This window comes from Notolepis coatsorum, assembly GCF_963971535.1.
Source record: "Notolepis coatsorum genome assembly, chromosome: 15".
NCBI lineage: Eukaryota > Metazoa > Chordata > Actinopteri > Aulopiformes > Paralepididae > Notolepis > Notolepis coatsorum.
In genome coordinates, this window is record NC_140179.1 from 5,728,565 (window position 1) to 5,751,797 (window position 23,233).

Below are 23,233 nucleotides of genomic sequence, written 5' to 3' on the forward strand. Positions count from 1 at the left end.
ATATGCCGTGTTCTCATCATTATCTGTTTCTATTTTCTAGTTTTATTGATCAAATCTAGACTAGATATCACAGCGTGTGTGTGTGTGTGTGTGTGTGTGTGTGTGTGTGTGTGTGTGTGTGTGTGTGTGTGTGTGTGTGTGTGTGTGTGTGTGTGTGTGTGTGTGTGTGTGTGTGTGTGTGTGTGTGTGTGTGTCTTATAACTATGAAACACATGGATGTTATTATGTAAACTATAGGGCTAGATCCACAAAGAATGGATTGCACGGTGCGGTGATTGATTGAATGAACATCTTATTTAACAGATTGCAGAATGGGTACACTACAGTACGGCTCAATACACACAATTGTTAAGGGGATGCAGACCAGAGAAAGACTTTCGTCTTGTTTACATCAGGGTCCCCCATTTTCAATTCATAATGAATTGTAAGTAAGGGTGCCATTAGCACCGTGCAATCCATTCTTTGTGGATCTAGCCCATGTCTTTATTTGTATTTATTTGTAACTTATTGATAGATACATACATACTAGCTGTATTTTCTACGTTGCTGAAACTATGTCCTGTAATATACTGACTGGAGAAGCTGCTTTTCAAGCCCCTGGTGGGTTTTTAGGCAATTCTCCTTCACATTCCTCTGCTTTATATAATGTATCTTTTAATGTTTTGTATGTGTCAAATAAACAAACAAACAAACAAAACAAACAAACGAGGCACTGTGATGTCTGAAAATAAATAAAAACACTGCAAATGACAGTGAATAAATAAATAAATAAGATCTGCACCCAATCGTGCGGATATAGCTATAGTAGAATAGACTGTATTAATATTACATATACCGTTTTGTTTTCTATTGTTATTATTTATTGTTGGTTTTATTTATTTTATTACATTGCTTAGTGTGCACATCGTAAGAGCCAGTGGAGAAACATTCCACTGCTCATCTTACTGTTCACGAGTTGAACCCACACAGATGACAACAGACACAAAGGATAAGTTTAACAAATTCCATATAAATCTATAGTTTATTAGCAACGATGCAGCAGCCTGATGCACGCGGCTTGGTGAGGATGCAAACGGAGCTGTGCACTCCTGGGCAGCTGCGCTCAGCGCGCGCGCGCACGCACACACACACACACACACACATGGCATCCACACACACACATGGCATATCCACTGCTGCTGGAAGATATCGCTGATCGTGCTGATCGAGAGAGGACCTATTATTCGCAGAGAGCGATGAGTACCAAGACCAGTGCAATACCCTGGAGCCAGCACTGAGGAGCCGGACCAGACGCACAAACCCTGTGCCACCACACGTCCAGGTACTGTCCACCTTGGGCACGTATACGCATCAAGGCACCCTGCCCAGATGCGTTTCCATATCTCAACAAAAAGCAATACCAGTCCATCAAATAATCTGCGACGCCCAGAACCACCTGCTCAACGTGGTCTCCCGCTTCCCAGGACGTGTACACGACTCCTACGTCTTACAGAACAGCTCTGTGGGTGTGCACCTCGAGCGAGGAGACACTGGAGACGCGTGGCTAATTGGTACGTACTGTATAGACCTGTTCGCTGTCCACGTCAGACTCAGTAGGCGTGCGCATCAGTGGGGCAAAAGGAACATAATCCGGATCAGAACAACGTGGGCAGACTACAATATATTTGCATTTGTTAGCCATGCTAGCGATCTAAACAATCAACCCATGCCAAAGCTAGATTATGTAAAAGGTGAAAGACTCACACTCACAGCCATGCTGATTTGGCAAAATGACATCCAGCCGTTTTTTCGTTTGAAACAACTTTTAGTCAGGGGGGTGTCATGGTTTCTCCATAGAGCCCCATCGTAGCGCAGCAGCTCGCGCAGATAGGGGGCAACTTACAGTAGGCATGTGACTCAGTTGGTATTGCCGAACACGGTATGGTTGTATACAGTGAACAGGTCTATAATGTGCTTAATGAATCGTTCCAGCAACAGCAGGTTTCTATAATTCTAAGGACTTGTTTTATTAGGAGATTGTGGATATGCGCTGCCCCCCTGGTTCATGACCACACTTACCAACCCCCAGAAGGAGCAGGCGGTGGCCTACATTGAGAGCCAAGCGCGCACTCGTTCCAAAGTCGAGCGCAGCATCACACTGCTGAATCTTTTTTTGGACTCTGATTTCACACGAGCCCGTTTATTTTTCACTTCAGCCGCGGTGCGCTCCTCTCCTGACACCACGTTAGCCTCATCCGTTATCTCTCCTGACACCACGTTAGCCTCATCCGTTATCTCTCCTGACACCACGTTAGCCTCATCCGTTATCTCTCCTGACACCACGTTAGCCTCATCCGTTATCTCTCCCGACACCACGTTAGCCTCATCCGTTATCTCTCCTGACACCACGTTAGCCTCATCCGTTATCTCTCCTGACACCACGTTAGCCTCATCCGTTATCTCTCCTGACACCACGTTAGCCTCATCCGTTATCTCTCCTCTCCTGACACCACGTTAGCCTCATCCGTTATCTCTCCTGACACCACGTTAGCCTCATCCGTTATCTCTCCTGACACCACGTTAGCCTCATCCGTTATCTCTCCTCTCCTGACACCACGTTAGCCTCATCCGTTATCTCTCCTCTCCTGACACCACGTTAGCCTCATCCGTTATCTCTCCTCTCCTGACACCACGTTAGCCTCATCCGTTATCTCTCCTCTCCTGACACCACGTTAGCCTCATCCGTTATCTCTCCTCTCCTGACACCACGTTAGCCTCATCCGTTATCTCTCCTCTCCTGACACCACGTTAGCCTCATCCGTTATCTCTCCTCTCCTGACACCACGTTAGCCTCATCCGTTATCTCTCCTCTCCTGACACCACGTGACGTTAGCCTCATCCGTTATCTCTCCTCTCCTGACACCACGTTAGCCTCATCCGTTATCTCTCCTCTCCTGACACCACGTTAGCCTCATCCGTTATCTCTCCTCTCCTGACACCACGTTAGCCTCATCCGTTATCTCTCCTCTCCTGACACCACGTTAGCCTCATCCGTTATCTCTCCTCTCCTGACACCACGTTAGCCTCATCCGTTATCTCTCCTCTCCTGACACCACGTTAGCCTCATCCGTTATCTCATCCCATGCCGCTTTTTCTGAGTGGCCTTGTACTCCGTATTGACACAAATAAGATGTCACGCTAAGATTACTTACTACTATAATAATAATAATAATAATTATTATTATTATTATTATTATTATTATTATTATTATTATTATTATTATTATTATTATTATTATTATAATAATAATAATAATAATAATAATAATAATAATAATAATAATAATAATAATAATAATAATAATAATAATAATAATAATAATAATAATAATAATAATAATGCATTTTATTTAAAGGCGCCTCTCAAAGCACCCAAGGTCGCCGTACAGGGTTAAAAACAAATACAATTGCACACAGTAAAAACACAATATTACAGAGTTACATAGGGGGAGCAGTTATAATAAACTTAAAATGAAAGTGAATATGCCAGAATGAACAGATGTGTTTTGAGATGGGAAACAAAGGTGGGGAGGTCGTCTATTGCTCGGATGTCTTGTGGTAGGGTCTTTATACCTGTATTACTGTATACCTGTATTACTGTACATATTAATACTACAACTCTGTACATATGATGAGCACTATTACTCAGTAGTATTTATATATTGTATACCCAGTTTAATGACCTGTGCATTGTATGTTACTATTGCACTTTACTGTTACATTTGTACTCTGGTTAGATGCCAAATAATTTTTTGTGGTATTGTACATGTGCTGTATAATGACAATACATTTAAATCTAATTTTGATCAGTCGCAAATTGCTTTCACACTACCTGTTGAATAATTTCCCCCACTACGAGAAATTATGCAATCGAGATTCCCACATATGGGGAATTCACATGGGTCAGCGCAACCGGAGTGCAATGCTTAGCCTCTCCCTTCCCTTATAAGGAGCTGGTGGGGCGTTTCTGTATGCAAATTCAGGTGTACAAGAACGCGCTTTCAGTTTAAGAATGCGTGACGTTCTTCATTCAGGGGATCGCAACTGAGAACATTTTGGCCATCTACGAACACCTTTTCACGCGATGAGGACTTTCGTAAATTTGTTCGTACAAACTATTTACAAAGATAGCCACGAAGATAGTTACGTACACTTCCGATCATGAGGTCCAATGTCTGTAGGCCTAAGAGCTGCCTCTGCTTCCTGTGCTGCCTGTCTTGGGTTCCATCCACTCTAGACCCTCAGGGGTCTATGCTAATTTAGTGATATTTTAGGTTCGCTTTAATTGTGTAATAATGCATGTGAAACCTCAATCCTGTTTTGTAAAATGAATCTTTATTTTCAGGACAACCTGGGCTATCAGAATATATATGCCTCAGTTTTGTCAGATCAAGGTATACACGAGTTATACCACTATATATAAATATATATCAAAGAATTGTATTGAAAGATTATTGAGGACAATAATTAACTAGTTTGTCTCCACAAATGTATTCTATTAAGACTAAGGAATCAGGGGAAAAAAGTTAAGTCCTAACTTATACACATAAAAAACAATTGACATTTTTGCCATAGAAGTCATTTAATTTTAGTTAGTTGGCCTCGTCACACTGTGGCCCTGGAATGACGATTATTCTAGCGATCACTAGCTTTCTGTGACATCACATGATTGATTGATTGATTGAAAACTTTATTAACAGATTGCAGAATGGGTACAGTACAGTACAGCTCAATACACACAATTGTTAAGGGGATGCAGACCAGAGAAAGACTTTCGTCTTGTTTACATCAGGGTCCCCCATTTTCAATTCATCTAACATATATGACACACATGACATACAGATGTACTGCTACATCTATACATTTATGACATACCAGATTTGCAAATACAGTACTGTTTGTGATACAGAAGGAGTCAAGAAAAGGGAGTATATACATTTGACGTAGAAACTGTACAGACGTAGAAACTGTACATTGACGTAGAAACTGTACAATGACATCCTTGTCATTCCATGTCGATTGTCAAATAATATGCAGCAATCAAATGTTGAAATGTATAAAAACATCTATATATATCCATGGGATATCACAATATTACAATACTATCCAAATGTGCACTGGATAAATGTATACGTTCACACTAACAAAACAAATCGTCTATTGGCTGAGCGCGCCTGGCATCCGTGTGACATCACGTCCGGTATAGCTAACGGCTAATACAGTAAGTTGTCGCCATTGACATCAAAATGTATAAATAATCACAGGATACATTCAGTCAGTATTGGATCGATCAACATGGATTTATGGAGACATATTTATGGAAAGTTCACGGCCGGACTACAAAGCTTGTGGAAGGGTTAGAATGACACACGGCGTCTCGTCTTAATCATACGATAGTCTGCCGGCAGCAAAAAGAAAGTACGTCGATCAGCCTCTGCGTTACAGTAATATGATAGTAATAACACAGTACAGTAATAACTCCTCTGTTAGACTAGTTACTGGTAGCTGGATAATACCGTTCCCATACAATGACAAATGAACCAGTCTCTCAAGCCTGTCTACCTTTGATATTGGCACTTCATATATTGACAATGGCCACATCAACTTAGAGAATAAACCAAACTGCAATACGCCATAACTTCAACTTGCCTGGAAGCCCTGACCTCTCTATGCGTCCTATCCCCTATACAACATATTTCCTAAGTTGCTCTATCTGTTCACTATCATTCACCTCTTGAACATTTGAATGGTAAACTAGAAAAAAAAACTGTGGTTTTATTCAGGATTTTTGAATATCTATATGGAGAAAATGTCAAAAAACGAAAACAACCAAGCCTCGGACAATTTGGATTCACCAAAAAAAAAAAAAGACAGCGACAACGAGTGACGACAACAGTGCACCAGCTAACGTTATTTTGCCGGGGCTGGCATTGCCGGTTGTTGACAGTGACGGCTCCAAGGAGAGAGAGGCTTCAGCTAACCTGGCTATGCAAGACCAAACCAGAACGCAGGTATATAGATATGCCTAGGCTTAAAGCAGTTAGCTATCGATAACTCAGGTTAACTTAACTTAACGTATATAAAGAAATCACAGCAGTCACTAGCTATAGGCTAGATCTGGATTATAATAAAACACAACATTATTAAAAAAAAACATTTGCCCTAGTAATAATGAAATAATCCACAGAAACATTAAATAATTGTATAAGCCTTCCCTGATCTTTTCCAGTCGCATCAGAAACAGGTGACATAATAACTACAGATGATGATGATTTTTATTGTGATTCTGACACACACACACACGCACACACACACAAACACACAGACACACAGACACACAGACACACACACACACACATACACACACACATACACACACACACACACACAGCTGGATCTAGCAGCCCCCCCGCCCCCATTTCTTACACACACTGTGGGAGGATATTGTATTGGGCCTGGGAGTAACACATACACACTGTGGGAGGGCATTGTATTGGGTCTGGGAGTAACACACACACACACTGTGGGAGGGCATTGTATTGGGTCTGGGAGTAACACACACACACTGTGGGAGGGCATTGTATCGGGCCTGGGAGTAACACACACACACTGGGGGAGGGCATTGTATCGGGCCTGGGAGTAACACACACACACTGTGGGAGGGCATTGTATCGGGCCTGGGAGTAACACACACACACTGTGGGAGGGCATTGTATCGGGCCTGGGAGTAAGTGTGGTAGTGAAAGGGTTAACCTTCTGTAGTGTGGTAGTGAAAGGGTTAACCTTCTGTAGTGTGGTAGTGAAGGGGTTAACCTGCTGTAGTGCAGTCGTGAAAGGGTTAACCTTCTGTAGTGTGGTAGTGAAAGGGTTAACCGTCTGTAGTGTGGTAGTGAAAGGTTAACCTTCTGTAGTGTGGTAGTGAAAGTGTTAACCTTCTGTAGTGTGGTAGTGAAAGTGTTAACCTTCTGTAGTGTGGTAGTGAAAGGGTTAACCTCCTGTAGTGTGGTAGTGAAAGGTTAACCTTCTGTAGTGTGGTAGTGAAAGGGTTAACCTTCTGTAGTGTGGTAGTGTGAAAGGTTAACCTTCTGTAGTGTGGTAGTGAAAGGGTTAACCTTCTGTAGTGTGGCAGTGCAGGGGTTAACCTCCTGTAGTGTGGTAGTGAAGGGGTTAACCTTCTGTAGTGTGGTAGTGAAAGGTTAACCTCCTGTAGTGTGGTAGTGAAGGGGTTAACCTTCTGTAGTGTGGTAGTGAAAGGTTAACCTTCTGTAGTGTGGTAGTGAAATGGTTAACCTCCTGTAGTGTGGCAGTGAAAGGTTAACCTTCTGTAGTGTGGTAGTGAAAGGTTAACCTTCTGTAGTGTGGCAGTGAAAGGTTAACCTTCTGTAGTGTGGTAGTGAAAGAGTTAACCTTCTGTACTGTGGTAGTGAAAGGTTAACCTTCTGTAGTGTGGTAGTGAAAGGTTAACCTTCTGTAGTGTGGCAGTGAAAGGTTAACCTCCTGTAGTGTGGTAGTGAAAGAGTTAACCTTCTGTACTGTGGTAGTGAAAGGTTAACCTTCTGTAGTGTGGTAGTGAAAGGTTAACCTTCTGTAGTGTGGCAGTGAAAGGTTAACCTCCTGTAGTGTGGTAGTGAAAGAGTTAACCTCCTGTAGTGTGGCAGTGCAGGGGTTAACCTCCTGTAGTGTGGCAGTGAAAGGTTAACCTTCTGTAGTGTGGCAGTGAAAGGTTAACCTCCTGTAGTGTGGTAGTGAAAGAGTTAACCTCCTGTAGAGTGGTAGTGAAGGGGTTAACCTCCTGTAGTGTGGTAGTGAAGGGGTTAACCTCCTGTAGTGTGGTAGTGAAAGGGTTAACCTCCTGTAGTGTGGTAGTGAAAGGTTAACCTCCTGTAGTGTGGTAGTGAAAGGGTTAACCTCCTGTAGTGTGGCAGTGAAAGGTTAACCTCCTGTAGTGTGGCAGTGAAAGGTTAACCTCCTGTAGTGTGGTAGTGAAGGGGTTAACCTTCTGTAGTGTGGTAGTGAGAGGTTAACCTCCTGTAGTGTGGTAGTGAAGGGGTTAACCTTCTGTAGTGTGGTAGTGAGAGGTTAACCTCCTGTAGTGTGGTAGTGAAGGGGTTAACCTTCTGTAGTGTGGTAGTGAGAGGTTAACCTTCTGTAGTGTGGTAGTGAAGGGGTTAACCTTCTGTAGTGTGGTAGTGAAAGGTTAACCTTCTGTAGTGTGGTAGTGAAAGGTTAACCTTCTGTAGTGTGGTAGTGAAAGAGTTAACCTTCTGTACTGTGGTAGTGAAAGGTTAACCTTCTGTAGTGTGGTAGTGAAAGGTTAACCTTCTGTAGTGTGGCAGTGAAAGGTTAACCTCCTGTAGTGTGGTAGTGAAGGGGTTAACCTTCTGTAGTGTGGTAGTGAAAGGTTAACCTTCTGTAGTGTGGTAGTGAAATGGTTAACCTCCTGTAGTGTGGCAGTGAAAGGTTAACCTTCTGTAGTGTGGTAGTGAAAGGTTAACCTTCTGTAGTGTGGCAGTGAAAGGTTAACCTTCTGTAGTGTGGTAGTGAGAGGTTAACCTCCTGTAGTGTGGTAGTGAAAGGTTAACCTTCTGTAGTGTGGTAGTGAAAGGTTAACCTTCTGTAGTGTGGCAGTGAAAGGTTAACCTCCTGTAGTGTGGTAGTGAAAGAGTTAACCTTCTGTACTGTGGTAGTGAAAGGTTAACCTTCTGTAGTGTGGTAGTGAAAGGTTAACCTTCTGTAGTGTGGCAGTGAAAGGTTAACCTCCTGTAGTGTGGTAGTGAAAGAGTTAACCTCCTGTAGTGTGGCAGTGCAGGGGTTAACCTCCTGTAGTGTGGCAGTGAAAGGTTAACCTTCTGTAGTGTGGCAGTGAAAGGTTAACCTCCTGTAGTGTGGTAGTGAAAGAGTTAACCTCCTGTAGAGTGGTAGTGAAGGGGTTAACCTCCTGTAGTGTGGTAGTGAAGGGGTTAACCTCCTGTAGTGTGGTAGTGAAAGGGTTAACCTCCTGTAGTGTGGTAGTGAAAGGTTAACCTCCTGTAGTGTGGTAGTGAAAGGGTTAACATCCTGTAGTGTGGCAGTGAAAGGTTAACCTCCTGTAGTGTGGCAGTGAAAGGTTAACCTCCTGTAGTGTGGTAGTGAAGGGGTTAACCTTCTGTAGTGTGGTAGTGAGAGGTTAACCTCCTGTAGTGTGGTAGTGAAGGGGTTAACCTTCTGTAGTGTGGTAGTGAGAGGTTAACCTCCTGTAGTGTGGTAGTGAAGGGGTTAACCTTCTGTAGTGTGGTAGTGAGAGGTTAACCTTCTGTAGTGTGGTAGTGAAGGGGTTAACCTTCTGTAGTGTGGTAGTGAAAGGTTAACCTTCTGTAGTGTGGTAGTGAAAGGTTAACCTTCTGTAGTGTGGTAGTGAAAGAGTAAATCTCCTGTAGTGTGGTAGTGAAGGGGTTAACCTTCTGTAGTGTGGTAGTGAGAGGTTAACCTCCTGTAGTGTGGCAGTGAAAGGTTAACCTCCTGTAGTGTGGCAGTGCAGGGGTTAATAAGGAGCGCTCACCCTGCAGCTTCTTCAGGACGGCCACCTCCATCTTCAGGACCTGCTTGGGCTGCTGCGCCGACTCCACCTTCAGGGCCACGTTCTCCCTGGTCAGCAGGTCCAGGGCCTCGTAGATCTCCCCGAAACCCCCGCCGCCGATCTTCTTCAGCTGAAGGGCGTTTTGAGGGGAGGACGAGAACATTGGTCTGAGCGCATGGTGGAAGATTGCATGTATTCTATAATATCGGGTATCGGGAAAAAAATATATATATATATCTTGCACAAAAGAATGATCCCAGTCTCTTCCACACAGTGAGGCATACAGTTTATTAATTGAACAATGGGTATTTACATTTACATTTAGTCATTTAGCTGACACTTTTATCCAAAGCAACTTACAAGTTCTGTACGACAAGTCATCAGGAAGGGCACAACTCTATCAGCTGAGTAACAATGTTCATCAAAGTGTTGCGTGCCACAGTGTAGGTTAGTTTATTAGGACAAGTGCATGACAGTAAGGTTAGTTAGGGTTAGATTTCTTTTTTTCTTTCTTTTTCATTTCAGATAATGGTATTGGTATCGGATCGGTACTCGGTATCGGCCGATACCCAAAGCCAGGTATCGGTATCGGGAGTTCGGGACTGAAAAAGTCAGATCGGTGCGTCCCTATCTATGACCTGTATCATGTCTCCTACTACCTGTACCTCCCCCCCCCCCCCCCCGTGCTGCTATGACGCCTGAATTTCCAATAAAGGAATATCTTATCTTATCTTATGTCTTCAAAAAGGCTTATAAAAGCAAACAGTCTTGATTCGCAATGAATGATGTAACATTGTTGTCTGTATATCAGATCCTAAATGATAACAAGCTCATGTCAGGGGGGGGGGGGGGGGGATCGCCAGATGATATAAAACAATATATATTCTTTTTATCCATTTTTTTTTATTTTTTTTTTTATTTATGCAGTCAGGCCACTGAACTTAGAAGCAGGCCAGCCCAATAGTTAGATAACCTAGGTGGGGAACAACCAGGAGATCACTGCAACTCACACAAGTTGGAGAACTATCTCTCTCTTGCTCACACACACACACACACACACACACACACACACACACACACACACACACACACACACACACACACACACACACACACACACACACACACACACACACACACACACACACACACACACACACACACACACACACACACACACACACACACACACACACACACACACACACACACACACACACACACACACAAAGGGAGCCGCATGTGATTGGTGGAGGTGGGACCCTTACAAAAAACTGAAAATCCATCAAAATCAGTGTTGTTGCTAATCATACATAGCCTGTTTTTTAACAATAATTTGTGATGCAATCACAAACACTGGCATTTAAAGGGTACAAATAAAAAAAATGCCTACACCAGAATGCAGGAAATGAAGTCTTTCTAACTAAATGTCCTGGTGGGGGACCCCCAGACCCCCTGCTTAAAAAGTGGCCCGACTGGGGCTATATTTTGCACTATATTTCCTGGCCTGAATGATTTCCCCAGTCCGGCCCTGGTTAAAAGCCTCCAATGCTTATTAGTGTGCTTTTGAACGTTTGCATGTTTCAACCATACATTTCCATTTTAAATAAAATTATAAGAATAAAAATTTTTTAAATAAATGTAAATGATAATTTTTTTTTACCTCCTATAATAGTGGGGGTCGCGGCTCTCTGTGACTGTTATTTAGGGGGTCGCTGCCTGAAAAGTTTAGGAACCCCTGTACTATACTATACTAATACTATACTATACTATAATCTCAATTTGAAGATTCATTTTCTGTCAACCCAGTCCAATTTCTATCTAAGTCATTCCTCTTCTAACTGGATTCTATAGGCAGATGTCACCTGTCACTACCAGTCACTACCAGTCACTACCCATTTTATTCCATCATCCTCTCTCTTAACTTATATCTCCAAAAGGTCATGTTTACTGAAACTGACAAAAACTGGTCTAGTATAACCTGAAAACTAGCCTACACTATATCATGGTATATTAACTAGGGGTGTAACGGTACGTGTATTCGTCCCGCGGATTTACGGTACGGCCGTCACGGTGCGGTACGCGCACCCATGCGACGAATACGCCCCACTGCGCAAACACACCCACATGCAGGCACTCGCGAGGTCCGTGCGAGAACAGCGCCCCCGCGTGGCCGGGCACACCGAGTCAGACTTCAGAGCGGCGAAAGTGCACGGAGGAGAAAGGCACATTTACATTGGAACAGCTGCAGGGTCATTACAGTTTTCTTTCGTTTTCTTGTTCGCCCAATAACGTTAACCAAATGAAACCAATGGAAAGAAACACACACGCGTCTCCGACACACACACACACACACACACGCGCCAACAAACACATCAACATTCTCCCCCGCCGGACTCACAGGCACAATCAAATAAAAAGAAGAAACATACTTTTCCGGACAGATCATCTGAGCTCCACTGTGTTTAAATCCAAATAATCCTCTGCCATTGTTGTAATATGTCATCTGTTCTCTAGTATTCAGTCTGGTCGTGAAGTTAAATTATCTCTGGAAGTGAAAGTGAAACTTAGCAAGGATAAGTTTAAAGGGGCAGTAGGCAAGTGGATGCCTGAACACAGAATGACACCAGTATCACTAATTACCACGGCAAGCCTATAGAAAATTATTCTATTTAATTATTATTATTATTATTATTATCATAAATATAATATATAAATTAAAAAAAAATTTAAATTAAAAGAAAATTTAATTATATTTTTTTTGATATTTAAAGTTTTTTTATTTTTCTCAAACAAGACAATACATACACGACAAAACAAGACAAGAAATGATAATAATAACAATAACAACAAGGGGCGAGGGGGGGGGGGGGGGGTTGCAGAGCGTTACAAAGGTTCAGTAGACAAACTTATTCCAGATAGTGATCTAATAAAGTTCAGGGGACCTTGAAGGCCATCGGGCCTATCACTCTCTTGAAGAGACAGAGCAGCCTGTTCCGTTGATAACATCAAGTCCATGAAGTCCTGGCGCTAGTCAAAGGCACTAAAAAACAAATTACAAACATCTCAAAACAAGCTAGTCAGACTACTACTTGACCTGACTCCTAGAACCCACCTCACCCCTGCCCACTTTGACAACCTAGGATGGCTTAGAGTAGACGACAGAGTACAGCAACTTGCAATGGGCCTGGTCTACAAGATACACTACGCGACCAAGGTACCCATGTACATGTCAAAATACTTCCCAAAGGTCAGTGAATACCACGATCACAACACCAGAGGGAGCTCCACAAATCATGTAAAACCCAGATTCGGCTCAAACAAGGGACTAAACACGTTTCGCAATTATGCCACATCAATGTGGAACGCCCTGCCTAAAGCTGTAAAGGAATGTGAATCACTACCCACCTTCAAAAACACTCTCAAAAAACACCTACGTGAGACTGCAATTCGAAACTGGCCCCTACAAATGTCCTAACCTAGTTGTACAGTAAATGACCAAGTAAGGCTTTGTCAACATTCCAATGTACAGTGTAAAATGTGTGTGTGTCCCCTACCCAACCCCCCCCCCCCCCCCCCCACCTCCAATGTACAGCCCTCACCCAACCCACCCAACCCCACCCCACCAACCTCCTCCAATGTACAGTTTCTACGCCAAATGTATATACACTCCTTTTCTGGACACTTTTGTATCACAAACAGTACTGTATTTGCAAATCTGATATGTCATAAATGTATAGATGTAGCAGTACTGTCTATCTGTATGTCATGTATGTCATATATGTTATGATGAATTGAAAATGGGGGACCCTGGTGGAAACAAGACGAAAGTCTTTCTCTGGTCTGCATCCCCTTAACAATTGTATGTATTGAGATGTACTGTACTGTACCCATTCTGCAATCTGTTAATAAACTTTTCAATCAATCAATCAAAGCCAGTTCTCCATACTGAAGCAGTTCGGTTTGCGTTCTTTCCAGTTCATTAAAATAATCCGTTTGCATGCTAGAAAAGCCAGTGCTACAGTATTATTTACAATCTTTGCTTGAGCAGTGTCCATTTTTACACCCAATATACACATTATAGGGCAAGGATTAATGTCAATTTGGAGAGTAACTGACAGGTCCTCAGCAATGTCCAACCAAAATTTCCTAACAAGTGGGCAGTGCCACAGCAAGTGCATGAGCGTACCCTCTACTCCACACCCATGCCAGCACAAATTTAATTATATTAATAATAATTATTATTAATATTTTTTTTCTGTTGTACCAAACTCGTACCGAACTGTGACCCCAATACCGAGGTACGTACCGAACCGTGGCTTATACCGTTACACCCCTAATATTAACACAATTGCCTCAGTATAGATTAAACCATAATACAGTGGCGTAGTGGGCAAGGCGCTCGCCACGAATGCGGAGACGCTGGGCTCACCTGTTCGAGCCCAGCGCTCCACATTGCTTTCAGTTTAGCTGGTCGTTCATATTACTAATACACATTGGCCGTATTAGGGGGTGGGAAACTGATGGGTGGGGATCGGGCGTTGTGGACAGCGACTCCTACAGGTCGGTTGGTGCGCCTGCGCAGTAGAATCAGGAAGTGTCGGGGGCAGCGTGAGCCTCCCACGCGTTACTCCTCGCCACTGAGAGATTGAGCTGCGCAGGTGAAAAGATGTGACTGCTGTTACCTCAAGTACCGGAGGGGACTTGTGCTATGTATGACTTAGTCCACATTGCAGCCGGCTTGTGGGAGGCAAGAAACAGCGTTCGTGACAGGGGAGGGTTGAATTGGATGATACGAAATTGGGATGGGAGAAAATATAGAAAATGGGAGAAAAAGCGGATCAAAAACAAAAAAGAATACAGCACACCCCTGTCACGCACTTCTTCAATCATTATCTGAAATGAAAAAAGAAAAGAAAAGAAAAACTCTAACCCTAACTAACCTTACTGTCATGCACTTGTCCTAATATACTAACCTACACTGTAGCACTCAACACTTTGATGAACATTGTTACTCAGCTGATAGAGTTGTACCCTTCCTGCTGTCTTGTTGTACAAAACTTGTAAGTCGCTTTGGATAAAAACGACAGCTAAATGACTAAATGTAAATGTAAATGTAAAATGTCTGTAAACACGTTTGTCTTTCAACATGTCATTGGTTGTCGCAGCGTTGAATCAAAGTGGTACAAAATGACGTCAGTAAGATTTATAATGTCACCCAGGCCCTAGTTCAGCAACAGTTTATTAAGGATTTCTTTGTGGATACGCATATATTGCTAGATTCCTTTTAAGCCCATGTACACTCTACAATGCATCAGCTGTAAATTATTTTAAAAGAAAGAAAGAAAGAAAGAAAGAAAGAAAGAAAGAAAGAAAGAAAGAAAGAAAGAAAGAAAGAAAGAAGAAAGAAAGAAAGAAAGAAAGAAAAAAGAAAGAAAGAAAGAAAGAAGGAAAGAAAGAAGGAAAGAAGGAAAGAAAGAAAGAAAGAAAGAAAGAAAGAAAGAAAGAAAGAAAGAAAGAAAGAAAGAAAGAAAGAAAGAAAGAAAGAAAGAAAGAAAGAAAGAAAGAAAGAAAGAAAGAAAGAAAGAAAGAAAGAAAGAAAGAAAGAAAGAAAGAAAGAAAGAAAGAAAGAAAGAAAGAAAGAAAGAAAGAAAGAAAGAAAGAAAGAAAGAAAGAAAGAAAGAAAGAAAGAAAGAAAGAAAGAAAGAAAGAAAGAAAGAAAGAAAGAAAGAAAGATAGAAAGAAAGAAAGAGAAAATGTAATTGATATTCAAGGTTTCTACAAGACACCAATGATGTGCTCTTTAGCAATCTCCTACCTCCTTTACCTATCAGGACGAGAGGGTTAAACCACTGTTTGTAATGATTTTTTTTTTTTTACTAGCTCACTATAATCCTGTTGCATGTAATGTGATACATATGAATATTCATATGTGCTCTGAATCTGCCTATTGTAGCTTGACCATAGCAGCCAAGCTATGTACAACAAATTGCGCACTCATGTGCGAACCCCATCTACGTATTGGTCCTGACAGGATAGTACAAGGGGTCACCATAATAGACACAGTAACTGTGATGTTATGCAAATCCTTATTTCAGAGGGGTATAATACGAAGCTAGATTATGGAGTTAGCAAGGTAACTTAAAGTTTACCCCAGGGATTTCAATGGCACAATGGTGGGGCACTTGTCACTACTGGGGTAGATAACCCTAGTAAATTATGCTGCACACCTAAAGTCATGTTGAAGCTAAGAGATCAAACATAGAAAGGAACTGCCTATTGACCAATCAACTATTGTATATCATTACTAGAAGATCGTGTGGAACAGGGGTGGATGATATGCAGGGGTGTAAAGTACTTGAGTAATTGTACTTCGTTACAATACTTAAGTACTGTTTTTGGGGATTTGTACTTTACTCAACTATTATTAGGTTTGTATACTTGTACTTTTACTCAATTACATTTCAGAGAAAAAAAAACATACTTTTTACTCCTTACATTTCAAATGCAGACCTACAAAGTACAAATCTCGCAGGTCCAACAATTTTATCCTGCGGCCTCACTTTATTTAAAAACAGCCAATCAAACCCTGGAAAATGACGCCCATACCCATGCTGATTGGTCCTTGTGCAAGACTAGAAAGCAGGGATTTTTGATTAAACACTGCTATCAGAAGAATAGACAGTCAGAGTGACAAGCTACAGAAGATGGCCACAAACGATAGTACGAGTGATGAAGAGGATGAAACGGAACATTTCATTGCCCCAGAATAAAAAAAAGTTTTTACATTTACATTTAGTAATTTAGCTGACGCTTTTATCCAAAGCGACTTACAAGTTCTGTACGACAAGCCATCAGGAAGGGCACAACTCTATCAGCTGAGCAACAATGTTCATCAAAGTGTTGAGTGCTACAGTGTAGGTTAGTTTATTAGGACAAGTGCATGACAGTACGGTTAGTTAGGGTTAGATTTGTTTTTTTTATTGTTTTTTTTTTTTAATTCAGATAATGGTTGAAGAAGTGCGTCTTTAGTCGACGGCGAAAGATTGGACGTGATTCGGCTGTCCTAATTGGGGTGGGTAGTTCATTCCACCATTGTGGGGCAAGGACTGAGAATAGGCGACTTCTCTTTGATGACCCTCCCGGAGCTTGGATAGGAGTAGGTCTGAGGCGGCCAGAAGATGCAGAGCGTAGGGGTCTTGAGGGTGTGTAGTTAGAGACCATTGACCGGAGGTAGGCGGGAGCGGTTCCCTTTGCCGCACGGTATGCTAGGTCGAGGGCCTTGAAGCGGATTCGTGCAGCAATGGGGAGCCAGTGCAGGTCCCTAAGAAGTGGGGTGACATGGGCCGACTTCGGTAGGTTTGAGATCAGGCGGGCCGCTGCGTTCTGAATGAGTTGAAGAGGCTTAGTGGCAGTGGCCGGGAGGCCAGCGAGCAGTGCATTGCAGTAGTCGAGGCGGGAGATGACTGTTGATTGGACGAGGAGTTGGGTGGCTTTTTACTTTAACTTTTTTTTTTTATCCACTTTTTCTCCCCATTTTCTATTTTTCTCCCATCCCAATTTCGTATATCCAATTCTTCCCTCCCCTGTCTTGACGTTGCTAGACTATGCCTCCCACAGATCGGTTGTAGTGACAGGGTATCTGCAGGTTTAGCCCAGTCAGATTTAAGGCTTTTTAAGACTTTTTAATGCCACTCAGAATTAAATTTTATACCAATTTCACAATAACAAAATGGCAAAAATCATGGGTACTCTCAGTACACTCATTCAAGGGTACTACGACTATGCTTGCACCTCATGGTACCAAAGCACCTCAAAGGCACTAAAAACAAGATTACAAACATCACAAAACAAACTGGTCAGACTACTGCTTAACCTCACTCCTAAAACCCACTTTACCCCTGCCCACATTCAAAACCGCTCTTAAAGAGCACCTACGGGAGGCTGCAATTCGAAACTGGCCACCGTAAATGTCCAACCCCCCCCCCCCCCTCCTCCTAATGTAGTCTCATCCCCATCATATGTATATAATATTTTCTGTTAGGATCTCTGGGTAACAGTACTGTATATTATTTGCATATCGTATATGTCACAAATGTAACAGTACTATATACCTGCATGTATGTCATGTATGTCCCTATGCCATAAATGTCATGATGTCATGTATGTTGTGTACGTCACTATGAATTGAAAATGGGGGACCCTGATGTAAACAAGACAAACGTCTTTCTCTGGTCTGCATCCCCTTAACAATTGTGTGTATTGAGCCGTACTGTATTGTACCCATTCTGCAATCTGTTAAATAAAGTTTTCATTCATTCATTCAGTTGTTTTGTTTTTGTGGTTTGGTTGAATGAATGAATGAATACTTTATTTAACAGATTGCAGAATGGGTACAATACAGTACGGCTCAATACACACTTGTTAAGGGGATGCAGACCAGAGAAAGACGTTTGTCTTGTTTACATCAGGGTCCCCCATTTTCAATTAATCTTAACCCATTCTCTGTCGGAGCTTATATCCATCGCTGTAGCCTCTCTGCCAGCGCTATTTGTCTATGGAGATGTTCACCTTCTTTGCAGGGCTATAACTTTTTAAATTGTATTGCTAAATTGACATTACTATGGCCCATTCAACATCAATTATCTATCGTTCAGGATGTAGGAACGTTTTACTTTTTCATTCACACATTCATACTAAAATACCGTCCAGAGTATAAATATGTTTTTATCGTTTTCTGCTGTATTTCATAGAATGTGAGATATAGCCATAAATGCATATATTAGATGATCAAATGCAGTTTGATACCGATCAACGTTATATAAAAAATTTCAACTGTACATGATCCTAAACGTCATGACTGGTCATCTGCTGGTGACCGGAGGGGGGGGGGGGGGTCGTTTATAATTCAATGACCGACGTTAAATGATTCATGTAGTATGGGTGATATATAGATCAGAGCAGTTTGTATGGATAATAATAATCAAAAACGCTGAAACTCACGGCAGCTTCCTCTTACCGTTGGGCGATCACACTGGCGCAAACAGATCCCAGTTATGTGATGTTGATCTAGGTGATCCAGTTCCGGTTTGTATAATACTAATATACGTCCAAATCATGTTGTTTATTGAGTTATGGCAACGGATCGATATCCACGGTGTCTGGATAGAGTCCCGGGAGCGCTAGCGAGTGGCCGGACGGAATAGGGGACGGACTAAGCACTTCCGGCCACTTCCGGTTTTGGCAACTCGTCGATCGGCCACGAGGTGGCGGTATTGAAGCGTTGCAGAGTTGAGCGGAGTCCTACAGCACCAGCCAAGACTCCGTGGGTGAAATGTGAATACCATGACGAAAATATGAAATATTGATCTCAAAGTCGCCTTACGGCGTCATTGGCAGATTACGCATGGCGGAGAATGACGTGTTAACAAGTCATTGGCGAGCAATGGGTTTATATGACATACACAACATACATGACATCATGACATTTATGGCATAGGGACATACATGACATACATACAGGTATATAGTACTGTTACATTTGTGACATATATGATATGCAAATATACAGTACTGTTACCCATAGATCCTAACGTATATATATATACATATACATATGATGGGGAAGACTGTACATTAGGAGGGGGTGGGTGGGTGGTAGGAAAAAAAGACATACGGTGGGGTGAAGCTCTCATCGAACATCAACACAAACGTGTCCTTGTTTACATCCGTGAATAGATTATTTTGGATGTAAGACTAAGAGGCCAATCCAAACCTGGCTATGTAGGAATGTTTTGTCTTTGCCGCATGTTAATGTCTCAGCGATTTCCGAGTCAGGGAACATAGCACGGAATACCTCTCCTAGTCCCTCATTGCCAGTGTAGGACTGGTGCTTTGCGACTGTTGAGAAACCACAGTACCTCAGCTGCAAGTGTTGGCGTGGAGCCGAACGTTATCCGGATTTCTGTTGGTGCAGATGTTATAGTCCTACCTGAGATGTAGGTAACATGCTTAGCGCTCTGCATGTGTGACTCGATTGCTTTTACTCCCATCGTAAAATCCTTTTTGCAGAGTTTGCAGTGGGCCTCGTAAATGTCTTTCACTGGGATCACCCACGGTGCAAACAGAGGGTTGTCGAGCCAGTTCTCATAAAATGTGCACTTTCCCATGATATTAAATTAACGAGTGCAAATAAATACAAATGAATGAAACTAAACTAAACATCAGTGTTACCTACTGTATACTCCGGTGCTCTGAAATAGTTCCAGACAAACATTAAGGACCATCTTTATTGGTTCCGCTCCATTGCGTGAAAGAAAGAAAAAAAGTCTGACTTTATCTCCCGTTAACCGTTTTTCCCCAGATTTCACAATGAAACATAAGATGACATGGCATTTTATCTTTCCTGTCTATGGCATTTTTTAAGACCTCCGAAAGTCGGATTTAAGAAATTTTAAGACAAATTAAGGCCTTAATAGTTGATAAACATATTTAAGACTTTTTAAGACTTTTTAAGGTCCCGCGGACACCTGGACAGAAGCCTTGCATCACGTGTCCCCTCCGGTACACGAGGAGGCAGCCTGTTGCAACTTTTCACCGCAGCAGCTCGAACTCTCAGTGACGAGGAGTAACGCGTGGGAGGCTCACGCTGCCCCCGTCACTTCCTGCTTCCGTCGCACCGGCGTCACCAAACCGACCTGTAGGAGTCGCTGTCCACAACGTCAAATCCCCACCTACCAGCTTTCCCACCCTCTAACACTTGCCAATTGTGTTGCTATGAACGACCGGCCAGCCGGTAGCAACGCCGAGAGCTGGGCTCGAACCCAGCGTCTCCTGCGTTAGAGGCGAGCGCCTTGCCCACTGCGCCAATCCAGCCGCCGTTTTTACTTTTACTTTTGAGTACTTAAGTACATTTAAAAGTAGAAACTTTTTTACTCTTACTCAAGTGTGTTTTTAGCCAGATACTCTTTTCCTTGAGTACGATTTTGAGACGGTACCCATACTTTCACTTAAGTATAATTTCTGGGTACTTTTTACACCCCTGTCGGTGGGTAAAGCAGGACGATTTGCCCACCTGCACTTTGGCGACCTCTAGTGGCTCAGGTGTGCATATATTTTAATACAATATATATATAATTCTGTGGAACCCCATGGTCTAAATGAATCCCTCGAGCTGAATCCATTTTTGTAATCACTACCCCAGGGGTTCTGTGTAACCTATGTGGGTGTGGTTTTAAATCTGTTTTAAATTGTTTGTCATATCTAATGACCTAGGTATTTGTCACTTCTCTCATACTGTGTTATTATATATCAAAATGAGTCTATGTGTATATATGCATGTGAGTTATATGCATTACATCCTGCAAAATGATAAATCAAACGTGATAATTGAGTAGCCAATGGGCTTGTTACGATGTGGGGTGGAGTATGCTGTATATAATGATTATTATTGACACCTGCTGCATAGCACCTGAGGAAGCAGAAGCGAAACGCGTTGTGCAAAAAAAAAAAGCAAAAACCAGTCCTGAGGAGTGTGCGGTCCCTTCTTTCTTTTGAAGGTATTCTTCTTTTAGTTTTATATATATATATATATCGAATTAAAGCCCCATTTGTTGCCTGTCGATAGCCCTTTCAGGTGACAAAATCCGTTCAGTGGTTTGGGCCGTACTGTATTGTACCCTTTCTGCAATCTGTTAAATAAAGTTTTCATTCATTCATTCATTCATTCATTCATTCATTCATTCATTCATTCATTCATTCATTCATTCATTCATTCATTCATTCTCAAGTTACATGCCGATATGTGAGGCTTGCGCGAAGTACACAGTATTGTGCAAATACTACTCCTGACTCATGGGGCTCTAGTTCCGTCAATCATTTGGCGATCTGAAAGATTATTGGACAGGGTTGTAGCCAATGAGTGTGGCTTTCCAATGATACCCCACCTGGGGATGTACAAATCAGGGATCTAGGTGAGAAGTCACAAGCAAAAACAGGAAGAGAAAAACTGGCGAATGAATTGAAGTCTATGAGAAAACGGCGCTTTTCTTTTGTACACAGTTTACCAAAATCACTCCTAATCACTCATTTCTGAATGGATCTTTATGAAATTTGGACATGTGCTACATAAGAGTTCAGGCTATGGATCCCGGGAGTTTCCTAAGCCTCCAGCTATTCTGGGGAAATACTACTTCTGGACTACTAACTACTACAGAAAAACGTGAGTAACAAGTTTTTCTACAACTCAAGTTCAGACCTATGTTACTCTATTTCATTAGCACTAAAGGTGAGTCTTCCTTATTCTATCAGACACTCCAGAATATCATCTTTTAAAAGAGACCAGGCTCATGCATGTGGTATAAGTATAAAGTATAGTATTTTGGTTTGCAAAGAAAGTATGCAGTCCTCAAAAACGAAAACAGTTGCAGTTGACACACACTTACCACTTTCCACCTGTCCTTGACCATGCAGTTTGGTGGCAGTATGTCCACCACCTCGCCAGCCCCGTTCATGTTGGCGTTGTCCTGGAGGCCAGCTGGCACTAGGCACTGCATCTGCCAGCTTGACAGAACGCGAGCAGCTCCCAATTTAAATGAGCCATTTATCTGCCGAAGGAAAGGGGGGGGGGTTTCCAAAAAGGACACACGTTGGTTTTCTATACTTGGAGATATAGACTGAGCACACAGGCATGATGACAGTCACAGGGTTATCAGAATAAGCCATTCTCACTGTTAGCTGGGGCCACCGGGGGGGAGAGAAGACATGGTATTTGCAGACAATAGTTGGAGCAAATATCATGTTCATTCAGAATGCAGCCAGGATGGACTTGGATTTTAGGATTTTCACTCCGAGCCTTTGGATCAATGTCGGCACATGGATATCTGTAAGACAACCATCTACATTCTAGCCTTGCTATTAAATACTGTATATATAGGCTATATACATCTAGCATTTAGCATTTTAGCATTTAGCATTTTTTGATTATATATTAGATTAGATTTAGATGATTGGATTATTAGATTATATATTGTAACTATTTATTGTAGGGCTAATATAACTGAGAGGGCATACATACCCTCATCTCGCACCTTGTTGCCCATATGCACATGTCCAGAGTTAATTATATTGATTTGTTATATTGTTTACACCTTTTTACTACCTGTAACCCCCCCCCCCTCCCCCATGCTGCTATGATGCCTGAATTTTCCCCAAGGGGATCAATAAAGGAATATCTTATCTTATCTTATCTTAAAAGACATGACACGAGGAGGGAATGCACTTAAGCAAACAGGAAATGGAAAATGATTTGTCACGGGGTATCATCCTACTTGGCTGCCATGGACGGTCTTGCTTTTACTCTCACACAGCCAGCACAACTATTGTAGGCTATACTACATATTACTATACATACTACATATTAAGTTAACATTAGAAATGTGTGGATGCAGTGCTGCTGAGTCAAATTGATGCAATACCTTATAAATAAAAACATGACAGAAAATCATCTCCAATCAGTTCAATCACTACAGTGTAACTCAGAAACTCTCATCATAATATCGCATTATAAGTAGATAATAACATCTGCTTAACAGCTAGAAAATGTACGGTAAATAAAAAGGCGGGGGAGGGTGGATTTCT

The 23,233-nt window shown here is 42.1% G+C and overlaps 1 protein-coding gene across 1 annotated transcript in view; it reads right to left on the reverse strand.

Annotated features, from left to right (window-relative positions):
• The window catches only part of LOC311241646 (tau-tubulin kinase 1-like), a gene marked incomplete at its 3' end in the record, with an annotated part of 112,925 nt that extends 90,761 nt beyond the window's left edge, over positions 1-22,164 (reverse strand). The window contains exons 1-2 of the mRNA XM_084330523.1: positions 22,039-22,164; positions 9,578-9,725 (exon numbers count right to left, since the gene is read on the reverse strand). Coding sequence (XP_084186649.1) covers positions 9,578-9,725; positions 22,039-22,149 — 259 coding nt within the window. The 5' untranslated portion in view covers positions 22,150-22,164. The remainder of the gene's footprint in view (positions 1-9,577; positions 9,726-22,038) is intronic.
• Positions 22,165-23,233: the final 1,069 nt, after the last annotated feature.